This window comes from Dendrobates tinctorius, unplaced genomic scaffold (genome assembly GCF_039654945.1).
Source record: "Dendrobates tinctorius isolate UK_male_01 unplaced genomic scaffold, ASM3965494v1 ptg000270l, whole genome shotgun sequence".
In the NCBI taxonomy this organism is placed as follows: domain Eukaryota; kingdom Metazoa; phylum Chordata; class Amphibia; order Anura; family Dendrobatidae; genus Dendrobates; species Dendrobates tinctorius.
Genome location: NW_027361937.1, coordinates 18,600 through 31,009, shown reverse-complemented (window position 1 = coordinate 31,009; position 12,410 = coordinate 18,600). Strand labels below are relative to the sequence as shown.

General features: G+C 45.6%; 1 protein-coding gene across 1 annotated transcript in view; it reads right to left on the bottom strand.

Annotated features, from left to right (window-relative positions):
• The window catches only part of DDX27 (DEAD-box helicase 27), a 51,385-nt gene that overhangs the window by 25,479 nt on the left and 13,496 nt on the right, over nucleotides 1-12,410 (bottom strand). The window contains exons 9-15 of the mRNA XM_073559310.1: nucleotides 10,541-10,691; nucleotides 7,480-7,579; nucleotides 4,740-4,881; nucleotides 4,228-4,381; nucleotides 4,061-4,142; nucleotides 2,796-2,973; nucleotides 2,600-2,706 (exon numbers count right to left, since the gene is read on the bottom strand). Coding sequence (XP_073415411.1) covers nucleotides 2,600-2,706; nucleotides 2,796-2,973; nucleotides 4,061-4,142; nucleotides 4,228-4,381; nucleotides 4,740-4,881; nucleotides 7,480-7,579; nucleotides 10,541-10,691 — 914 coding nt within the window. The remainder of the gene's footprint in view (nucleotides 1-2,599; nucleotides 2,707-2,795; nucleotides 2,974-4,060; nucleotides 4,143-4,227; nucleotides 4,382-4,739; nucleotides 4,882-7,479; nucleotides 7,580-10,540; nucleotides 10,692-12,410) is intronic.

Here is a 12,410-nt window from a genome sequence, read left to right as displayed (position 1 = left end):
GGCTCCTGAGCGGCATCAGGCTGAATTGGATTGCTGCAGTCTAGGCAGAGGGGAGTGGACTGACCTGAGGGAAGTTTGCGATTGCAAGAAGAACATGCAAAGTACTTGACTAGAGTGCAGGAGGGAGCCGTAGGACGGGTACGATCAGATTTAGAGTTAGACATAGTGAGTAACTGAGGTAGTGCCGGGAGGTTGGGGGACAGAAGGCAGAGAAGGGTGTCAGTCTGCAGATGCAGAGCTACTCACGGTCCGGTGTCCCCAGAGACGATGCTATCCGACTTGTCTGCAGATGCAGGTCAGAAGAGAGCGATATCCGGCTGACAGACAGAGAATGGCGACCGGCTGACAGACAGAGAATGGCGACCGGCTGACAGACAGAGAAGATGGCGGCCGCCTGAGAGGAACAGGGAAAACGCGCGCTTCCATGGGAAGAAGGGCGGAGCTAACCGCCGGGCTGAAATAGGCACCGCCCACTGGCCAAGAACAGGCTGGGGAGCAAGAGAGGCGGTGGGAGGGCCTAGAACGGGATGGAGAGAAGCCCGCTTAGGCCTGTTTCACACTTCCGTTTTTGTGTCCGCCAAACGGATCCGTTTCCGTTTTTTTGACGGAAACTGATGCAAACGGATCCGTTTTTTAAAAAACGGATCCGTTTTTTTGACGGATCCGCGGTAACCGTAATGGAAGTCTATGGGACAAAAAAAACGGATCCTGCAAAAAATGGCGGATCCGTTTTTTTACGGAAAACGGATTTTGACGGATTTGAAAAAACGGAAGTGTGAAACAGGCCTTAGTAGAAAGGGGCGGGGGGCGTGGCCGCGACGCTGAAGTAGGCCAGAAATGAAGCCGGGGCCTAAATTAATAGCGGCGGCCGCCTGTCAGCACGGGGTCGGCGCGGAGGTGCCGCAGCATGAGCGCTGCCGTGAAACACCTGTCAGGAGTAAAGGGAACGGGCTGTAAGTGACAGCGGAGGCTACCTAGAGGCGCAGGATGGCCGCGGGTGTCTGCAGCGCTGCCGCATCTCTTCTCCAAGGAGAACGCTGCAACCGTGCCGACTGAGGAGGCGGCGAATGGGCCCCAATACTTACCCGTCCCGGGCCCGGATTCCTGTCGAATAAAGGCACCTTGTTCCTGAAGAGTGTCTGTGTCTCGTCCAACCGACAGGCTTTGGTAGGTGAGTGGGTGGGAGACGGACGACAAGGACCCTTAGAATCGCTGACACTTCTTCGTGTTGGCGTCCGCCTGGAAGGCTGCTGGTCCTGCCACGGAGAGCTGCGAGGATACAGGGTGGCAGTACACGCCGTACTCACAGACTCCTTGTGGGAGTACAGATGTGACTATTCCCTCCGGGAAAAATCTGAAAAGAAACGACGCACAACGAGGTAGATATGGGTCTAATCAAAGACCCGGGTCCACCTCCTACTGACACTAAGCTAAACTGGGGAATTCCCTGCCGGTCGGTGGGGTGTACACTGCAGAGGAGGAGCTAACTTTTTTTGTGCATAGTGTCAGCCTCCTAGTGGCAGCAGCATACACCCATGGCCGCTGTGTCCCCCAATAAGGCGAACGAGAAAAAAGGATTTCAACAATAAGGCCCTGTGCACACGGTGCGGTTTCTACTGCGGATCCGCAGCGGATTTGCCGCTGCGGATCTGCAGGTGATGTACAGTACCATTGTAGCCTATGAAAACAAAACAAAAAAAAAAAAAAACTGCTGTGCACACACTACGGGTTTTTGTGCGGTAAAAAAAAAAAAAGCAGCATGTCACTTCTTTTGTGCGGTTTTGCTGCAGTTTTCCACCTGCTCCATTCTACAAATCCGCAGGTGGAAAACCGCAGTGGAAAACCGCAGTAAAACCGCAGTAAAAAGGAAGAAATCCGCAGGAAAAAGGCAGGTCATTTGACCTGCGGATTTCGTAAAATCCGCGCGGAAAAATCAGCGGGAGGATCCGCACTGGATAAACCAGTCTACCTTATATCTACCTTTCACATTGGAGCACCACTGGTGAGGGAGATCCTCAACCATACATTGGAGTATATTCAAAATGGATGAAAATGTTACCAAGGTTGTCAGAGGCTCCCCCATGATTACTTACCATAAGGGTCAGTCCATAGGTGACCGTGTAGTACATAACCGCGTCACACCACCATCAATGACCAACACATGGCTACTGGTAAAACCTTCATGTGCAGGTGTGGCCTGTGATTCCATAATTTGCATAATGATATTACTGGTGGATTTACAAGTGAAAGTTTACGTGAACTGTAAATCTAAAGGCATCATCTACAAGGCCACCTGCAATTGTGGCTAGGCTTATGTGGGTAAAACAATTACAGAGTTCAGGAGTCGAGTAGGGGAGCATTTTGAACAAAAGGGACCGACCTCTGGCCGGACATGTGAATAGTGCATCAATCCTCTGTACACAGGCAGAAACACGTAGTGAGGGTGATACTTTCTTTGGGGGGTATTTTTTAGACCGTGATAAACTTGGATATTGCCCTTGTCAGGGTAGGAACAACACATGGGGCATGACAGGGTAAAATAGAAACGATCCTCAATAGATGTGATCCTGTAATCCAGCCTATTCTTAGTTTCTCCTACCTGGGCTTCTGATTTCTGCATCTCCTTTTCCTCTCGCTCCAGCTGTAGTACAGCATAGATCTCCTTTTCCAGCTTTGTAATCTTGTCTCGAAATTTAGAAATGACATCTGAACAGGAGAAAGGTTGGAATGAAGCCAATCAAAAAAGCTCTCTCTCATTCAATTACCTTCCATCTAACCGCCTGACAGCCTCCTACCTTGTGGAAGAATCCTCGCCTTTACTGGAGCTTGAGCTTTTTTAACAATTTCTTTCAAAATCTTTCGTTCTTCTTCTCCAACAAGTGACACTGAGCGGCCGGCTTTACCGGCACGTGCAGTACGGCCGACTCGGTGCACATAATGCTTCACTGTGGCAGGCATGGTAAGGTTTATCACCTGAAGGAAGATGGCCACAAATAGGTCTTCATAGAATCAGATCTTTTCATACATATTAATCAAAAAAGAAACCCTACTGTGACTTCTCCTGTAGCAGAATTTCTGCGCTACTTACGACCCACCTCCCTCTCCCAACCAGCTGACATGACCCCCGAGACAGGGAACTAATACAATGTGGTCCATAGCATTTTATTGCATGCAACAGTGACCTAAAAATGCTCTTTTCATCATGCCTTGCAAGATTCACATTCTTATGGCATACTGAGATTTGTGGCCTCCAACACTTGAAGAGATGGGCACTGCCTACAGACAACTGGTATAAAAACTCAGCCTGCCGGTACCGCACAGTCCCCAACGTACGTCTGCGCTTACTAGAGACCCTCTGCACATTCACGGCTGCCTTGTTCCAGACCTGGCCATCAGTCACCCTAAATTGAAAAATCCTGTGCACACATTGCAGATTGTTGCATTTTTTTCCTGAGCAGATTTGACATAAAACCTGAAGGGTTTTCTGATGCCAGGAAATCCTGATGTCTCAATCATACATTGCTTATTTTTGACTTGCAGATTTGGTGCAGATATAAATCTACAGCATGTCAATTCTTTCAGTGTTTTTGCTGCAGATTTCACCCGTACTTATGAGTGGGGAAAAATCTGCACCAAAACGAAATGTAAAAAAAGCAGCAAAAACGTGCCTATTTTATGCAGCGTTTTTCCTGCCAACAGACGCACAAATGTGTGCACATGCTCAAAAGCAGTTTTCCTATGTGCAGAATTTTCCAACAGGGGGCGGCGGATGGCCCTTTCTGGTCACATACCCTGTGAGCGCTGGGTGGTCTATGAGGAGGGAGGAAGACCTGTACTACTTGTAGGCCAGTAACTCACGCTGAAGCACATTTGTGAGCAGATAAATTGGATGGCCCCTTTAACATTATTGCATATTTCTACAACAACACAAGAAGGGAATGCCTCTTTCAAGTGTAAATAGGACCTCAGCCTCGCCAATTTGTTAATTTACTATCTGAGGTCAGCTTCACCACCTTGACCATTAATTAAATATTATATTCAATCTTCTTTTATTACTCACCGTCTTTACACCGTGAATATCTAACCCTCGGGCGGCCACATCTGTAGCAACCAGAATGTCTATCTGTTCATCTTTAAATCGGCTGAAAACAAGGGAACGGTCATTAAAATCTCATCACAGATATTCAGTTCTTTGCACAGGACTCTAGAGAGGTCTCATCCATTTACCGAAGGGCCTCTAAACGCTGGGTCTGGGAGAGGTTTCCATGAAGTTCTCCGACTCGTATCCCCATCAGCCCCAAGAGGATATGCATACGATGCGCCTGTTTCTTTGTCTGAGTGAACAGCATGACGTGGTCCTGAAAGGTGCGAGTGAGAAGTGCTGCAACAGAACGAAGGACGTCAGCTCCATGGTCAGCATCACAATCAGTGAGTACAGAAGCGGCTGAACTGTAACTATAACACTACAAGACAAGCACACAGAGCTGTGGTCTCAAGACCATGGACCAGGCTTCATACAGTGCAGGGACACTACTGACAAAAAGATGAGGCGACAGAGTAAGAGCAGTTATGTCCAGGGGTCAAAATTTTCATGCATTTCCAGGAGGAGTGTAAGAGGAAGCCAAAAGCATACAAAGAAAATATACTTCAGTATTTTAGAGAGAACGCATCAACTTACTAAATCAGGCACGGCAAAAGAGAAAATTGGATCCCTTTAAAATGAATGACTGTAGACTCACCGCAAGCGATGGCTTCCCGGTCACCCTCTCGATTTGGCCGGATCCTTACAAATTCTTGCCGTAGGAAAGGAGCCACATCAGTGTTACTGTTTACAAAGATACGTACAGGGTTTTTCAAGGACACAGAGGCCAAATCTTGAACCTGTGGAGGATCGAAGTATTACAATTGACTTGAAAGACCCTATAGAGAGATTTCCATCCCCGCTTTTCTCAAAAAAAGCAAAAAGGAACAATAATCTGATATTCATATATATAAATCAAAGACTCATCTGCCAGGAGTTTCACATTTGAGGACTACCTTCTCTGGGATACAACTAGCCAAACACAGGATTAGCTGGATAATGGCAGATATCTAGAATTCCCCTGGGAGAAACTTATATGTCTTGGTCTATTGAAAAACATGTATACTCTGCCAATTCAAGTTATGGAGACTCAAGAGATATAGACAAATGCAATGGAGGTATAAAAGGCTATTTTCACGGTGATCCTAATGTTTCTTCCCTCAAAATAAAGATACCAGAGGCGTCTGATAAGAGTTGGTGCAAATCGACTTGTAGAACTCGATTTATCGACATGGTCCGTAACCTGTGGTCCCTGGATGTGAGTCCGAAGAACCCCCTCCTGACTCTTGATGTCAACAACTCATTTGATTAGCCGGCCTGCTGCTAAGTCACTTGTGTGTCATGCCGCAACAATGACATCACACCAGACCAGTTAAGCAAAAGAAAAGCCATAGATATCACCAGGAGGCGGCTCTCAGGGCTCCTGTCCAGCAACCACAGATTAGTGACAAATGCCAATGGACCTAACACATTTTTTTTTTATATAATTTTTGTAGAAATCAATTCGCTTTGATAGTAGCCCACAGCCGGCAACCGGGCGCAGCAGCCGGCAACCAAGATGCCGGAGTTCTAAAATACAGTGGGGCAAAAAAGTATTTAGTCAGTCAGCAATAGTGCAAGTTCCACCACTTAAAAAGATGAGAGGCGTCTGTAATTTACATCATAGGTAGACCTCAACTATGGGAGACAAACTGAGAAAAAAAATCCAGAAAATCACATTGTCTGTTTTTTTTTCATTTTATTTGCATATTATGGTGGAAAATAAGTATTTGGTCAGAAACAAAATTTCATCTCAATACTTTGTGATATATCCTTTGTTGGCAATGACAGAGGTCAAACGTTTTCTGTAAGTCTTCACAAGGTTGCCACACACTGTTGTTAGTATGTTGGCCCATTCCTCCATGCAGATCTCCTCTAGAGCAGTGATGTTTTTGGCTTTTCGCTTGGCAGCACGGACTTTCAACTCTCTCCAAAGGTTTTCTATAGGGTTGAGATCTGGAGACTGGCTAGGCCACTCCAGGACCTTGAAATGCTTCTTACGAAGCCACTCCTTCGTTGCCCTGGCGGTGTGCTTTGGATCATTGTCATGTTGAAAGACCCAGACACGTTTCATCTTCAATGCCCTTGCTGATGGAAGGAGGTTTGCACTCAAAATCTCACGATACATGGCCCCATTCATTCTTTCATGTACCCGGATCAGTCGTCCTGGCCCCTTTGCAGAGAAACAGCCCCAAAGCATGATGTTTCCACCACCATGCTTTACAGTAGGTATGGTGTTTGATGGATGCAACTCAGTATTCTTTTTCCTCCAAACACGACAAGTTGTGTTTCTACCAAACAGTTCCAGTTTGGTTTCATCAGACCATAGGACATTCTCCCAAAACTCCTCTGGATCATCCAAATGCTCTCTAGCAAACTTCAGACGGGCCCGGACATGTACAGGCTTAAGCAGTGGGACACGTCTGGCACTGCAGGATCTGAGTCCATGGTGGCGTAGTGTGTTACTTATGGTAGGCCTTGTTACATTGGTCCCAGCTCTCTGCAGTTCATTCACTAGGTCCCCCCGCGTGGTTCTGGGATTTTTGCTCACCGTTCTTGTGATCATTCTGACCCCACGGGGTGGGATTTTGCGTGGAGCACCAGATCGAGGGAGATTATCAGTGGTCTTGTATGTCTTCCATTTTCTAATTATTGCTCCCACAGTTGATTTCTTCACTCCAAGCTGGTTGGCTATTGCAGATTCAGTCTTCCCAGCCTGGTGCAGGGCTACAATTTTGTTTCTGGTGTCCTTTGACAGCTCTTTGGTCTTCACCATAGTGGAGTTTGGAGTCAGACTGTTTGAGGGTGTGCACAGGTGTCTTTTTATACTGATAACAAGTTTAAACAGGTGCCATTACTACAGGTAATGAGTGGAGGAAAGAGGAGACTCTTAAAGAAGAAGTTACAGGTCTGTGAGAGCCAGAAATCTTGATTGCTTGTTTCTGACCAAATACTTATTTTCCACTATAATATGCAAATAAAATGAAAAAAAAAAAAAAAACAGACAATGTGATTTTCTGGATTTTTTTTTCTCAGTTTGTCTCCCATAGTTGAGGTCTACCTATGATGTAAATTACAGACGCCTCTCATCTTTTTAAGTGGTGGAACTTGCACTATTGCTGACTGACTAAATACTTTTTTTCCCCACTGTACCTACAAAAAACTCCTGACTTCTGCGGACTGATAAGACACATCGGAAAATATGCAGCTGAACAAGAAGTGGCAGGCAAATACCGAGACGTAATGACAGACCAAGTGATTGCCTAAAATACTTTTTTGTGCACTTAGCCTAAAAAATATGCAGAAAACAGCTCCCAGTGTATAAAACTCAACATTAAAAAAAGCAATTATAGCGTTACCTCCTCTGACATAGTTGCCGAGAAAAGCAATGTCTGTCGCTGATGGGAGCAGAGTCTTATGATCTCCTTCATCTGTTCTTCAAAATATTCATCCAGCATCCTACACAAGATGGATAGTTAGTGTGTACAATAATGGTACAAGAAATATTCTACTCCCCCTCTTCTTTGGTTCCTAAATGGAATCTGTCAGCAGGCTAAGCGCAACATAAAGTAGGCGCAGAGATACCTATTCCAGTGATGCATCACTTACTGGGCTTCTTGCTATAGTTTTGATAATATCCTGCCTTAGCTCTGCTAGTCTTCTCAGTGATGGGGACTGGATTACCTCGCCCACATCACTGATTGGCAGCTTTCTGCCTATTCATTGTGTATACACTTTTTATAACACCACAATAACAGCAACACTTGATTCGGCTGCCCCCCTCACGCAGAGCAAAACTCGTACAATCAACAGGCAGCCCTGGCTGACCAGCCTGACCAAAGAACTGAGACGGGTTTCCAGGGCCGCTGAGCGGAGATGGAAGAGAACCCATTCTACTGAGCACTTCAGCGCATACAAGCAGTCCCTTGCCAGCTTTAAGTCCATGCTCTCTGCTGCTAAACAAACTTACTTCGCATCTCTCATATCCTCCCTGTCTTACAACCCTAAACAACTCTTCAACACTTTCAATTCTCTACTCCGTCCCACAGCACCTCCTCCCCCTCCTCTCATTTCTGCTGAAGACTTTGCCTCCTTCTTAAAGCAGAAGATCGACAAGATCAGACAAAATTTTGGCCCGCAGACCCCAATGCCCCTCTTAGCCGCTCAGCCCTGTTCTGCAAAAGCCAGCTTCTCCACCATGACAGAAGATCAGCTCTCCACCCTTCTGTCAAGATCACACCTCACCACTTGTGCCCTCGACCCTCTCCCGTCTCACCTCATCCCTAACTTGGCCACAGTCTTCATCCCATCTCTAACACACCTCTTCAACCTTCACTTACAAATGGTGTCTTTCCCTCATCCTTCAAACATGCCTCAATCACACCCATCCTCAAAAAGCCCTCCCTTGATCCATCCTGTGTGTCTAACTATCGCCCGATATCTCTTCTCCCTTACGCCTCAAAACTACTTGAACAGCATGTATATCTTGAACTGTCCTCCCACCTATCCTCCTGTTCCCTCTTTGACCGGTTAAAATCTGGCTTCCGACCGCATCACTCAACTGAAACTGCCCTAACTAAAGTCACGAACGACTTACTAACCGCCAAGAGCGACACAACTCTGTCCTCCTTCTCCTGGACCTGTCCTCTGCCTTCGACACCGTAGACCATTCCCTCCTGCTACAGACTCTCTCATCTCTTGGCATCACAGATTTGGCCAAATCCGGGATCTCATCATACCTAACAGACCGAACATTTAGTGTCTCCCTCTCACACACCACCTCCTCACCTCGCCCCCTGTCTGTTGGTGTTCCTCAAGGCTCTGTCTTAGGGCCCCTACTATTCTCCATCTACACCTTTGGTTTGGGACAGCTCATAGAATCCTACAGTTTGCAGTATCACCTCTATGCCGATGACACGCAGCTCTACCTATCTGGACCCAACCTCGTCTCCTTAATGACTGAAATCCCACAATGTCTGTCTGCTATCTCAGCCTTGTCTGCTCGCTTTCTCAAACTGAACATGGAAAAAATTGAATTCATCATCATCTTTCCCCCATCTCACTCTACCCCTCCACCAGACCTATCCATCAATGTCAATGGCTGCTTTCTTTCCCCAGTCCCGCACGCTCGGTGCCTTGGGGGTGATACTTGGCTCTGCGCTCTCTTTCAAACCACATATCCAAGCCCTAGCCTCCTCCTGCCGCCTCAAACTCAAAAATATTTCCCGGATCCGCTCATTCTTCAACCACGAAACCACAAACACACTATTGCATGCTCTTATGTCACGCCTCAACTACTGCAACCTCCTACTCTCTGGCCTCCCCTCTAGCACTCTGGCTCCGCTCCAGTCCATCCTACACTCTGCTGCCAGACTAATCCACCTGTCACCCCGCTATTCTCCAGCCTCCCTCTATGCCAGGCCCTTCACTGGCTTCCTATTGCCCAGAGGCTCCAATTCAAAACCCTATCCATGACACACAGTCATCCACGCCCTGTCTCCTCCATACATCTGTGACATGGTCTCTAGGTACCTACCCACACGCAACCTTTGATCATCTCAAGATCTCCTTCTCTACTCCCCCCTCATCTCTTCTTCCCACAACCGCATACAGTACAAGACTTCTCCCGTGCTTCCCCCATACTCTGGAACTCTCTGCCACAACACATCAGACTCTCACCATTAACGGAAACCTTCAAGAAGAACCTGAAGACCCACCTGTTTCGACAAGCCTACAGCCTGCAATGATCCTCGGGCTACTGAACCACTGCACGACCTGCTCTACCCTCTCCTACTGTATCCTCACCCATCCCTGTAGACTGTGAGCCCTCGCGGGCAGGGTCCTCTCTCCTTATGTACTTGTGTGTCACTTGTCTCACACATGTTTATTATACTTGTCTATATTTGCCCTTTACACATGTAAAGCGCCATGGAATAAATGGTGCTATATAAATGCATAATAATAATATACAAAAAGCTGTCAGTGATGAGTGCTGGGTATACAGTGCTCATGAATAAGGGAGGACTACATGGCAAAAGGTTTACTAGTCCTCTAGTGATAATCTCCTGCTAGAAATATGGTGTTTTATCAAAGCTACAGTAAGCAGACCAGTAAGGAATACATTGCTTGAATCAGCGTCTCTACCCTCATACAATGCAGCTGTCAGACGAATTCGTAACTCTTTAAGCATTTATTAGGTCATTTCTATTTATACCCATGAAACCTCAAAAATGCCAAACTGGTTTGGACCTTCCGTATAGTAGTACTTCTTAAGTACTGCATTGGCAAAACTACTGGGTGTCTATATGTGCAGTGGTGACAGGACTTGCTCCATGTGCAGTTGGAACCCCATAAGCCTTTGTAGTTCTATGTAGAAGTGTCATGCCCCTTGTACCGGACTTGTTAAAACTGAAAATTTACCGATCTGCCTCATCCAGAATCAGAACTTCAACAGCATCAAGGCTGAATGAGGGGCAGTTGTGCAGATGGTCAATAAGTCTTCCAGGGGTGGCAATAAGAATATCGGGCCCAGCTCGTAAAGCTGCCTCCTGAGATTTGACATCCAGACCACCTGAAAGAACAGACATGGACCTTTATGTAAAAAAAAAAAAAAAAAAGTAACAAAAATCAAAACTTATTTGGAGAGTTCAATAAATAGATAAAAAGAAATTGATGTGCTGGGCTACAATTTCCCTCTGTCCCTCGGTTACCCCTCATGAGTATTTGCAGTTGGTAAGCAGAGACAGGAGATCTAGGAAGCAGGGCTGTGGAGTCGGTAAGCCACAGTTGCGACTCCGACTCCTGGATTTTATCAGGCTCCGACTCCTTCATAAATGGCCAATTCATAACAACAAATTTACTGTTGTAAAATATTAAACATCGTGCTTATTCAGTTTCTCACCATCATATAAGTAATCAGACCACTTAGAGCAAAAACTACATTTATTAGAATACAATTAGAATATAGCAAATAACTTTTATAAACTTTTCTAAACTGTAAGTAAATATGCAATAAACACTTTTATGCAGTTAATAAGAAGAAATCTATAAATTTGTCCTCAGAAAAAGTATTGCCTCTGTCAGATCCTCCTTCATGGATGCCCTCAAATCTGATCTAATTATTTTGAGAGCAGAGAACAACCTCTCTACACTAACTTGTGTTGGTGGCAAAGCAGTAACCACTCGGGCAACATCTCTGACAATGTCAGGATACAGAGGAATCGCTTGTTGCACTGTTATTTTTGATGAACGGTCAAATTTCTCAATTTCTTTTAGTGCACATGAAAAATTCTGCTGAAATGTACTGGCTATGTTCCTTGATGGGGATAACTCTTCTTCTATGCGGGAATGCTTTGCACGGTCCTTGTGATCCAAATATTTTTCGAAATTAAATTCTTCATCAGTTGATGATGAGGGTGAAGATGTGGCAGGACGACCAAATTCTTCTTGTTCCTCCTGACTGTTCTGCAACCCTTTCATCCTTACTGCTATTTCAAACAGAGCTTCTTTTCCTTTACTTAGCTGTTGATCATCTAGAAGAATCCGATGCATTGGGTCTACATAAACAGCTGCCAAAAGAATGTTATTTTGTAATAGTAGCTCCTCTCTCCGTTTCATTGATGTAGCAATGCCATTTGCAATTAACCCTCCTCTTTGGGACAGGCGAAACATCAGGTTCTTCCACTCCTTTAAGAAAATACCTGGAGTTAAGTCCTCTGCTTGTAATTTTTTAGTCACTGTAAATGGGTGCTCTAGCAATTTTTCCAGCTCAGTCACCTGATTCCACTGACTTTCATTTAGCGTCAGTTGATGGTTAGCCATGTCTACAAGAAAGGTTTTCAGTTCAACCAAGCGCTGAATCATTAAGTAAGTACTGCCCCATCGTGTGGCTTGATCAATAATTGCCCCTTTTCCAGCACGTCTCTTCAAAATTGAGTCAACTTTAGGGGTTCTGGCAACAGTAGCCAATTTTCTCACCTTGCCAATCAGTGCAGCAGCATGTCCTTCTTGCAGACTGTCTCTTATAGCCAGCTGTAGCGTATGCACAACACAGCGCATGTGATGAATGAAAGAACATATTGACACAGTTTCAACAAGATCATCTAAACTATCATGTTGATGTTCATCTGAAGCAACTTCAGTTTGCTCCTCAGTTACAATACTGTGTTCCTCTATTTCAAACATTTCTGTGTCTGTGGACCCAGAATGTTCTTCTAGCTGCTGGTCACCATCATTACTCTCATTCATTAGCTTAATAGTACTTATCATATTTGAAGCATTGTCAGTTACG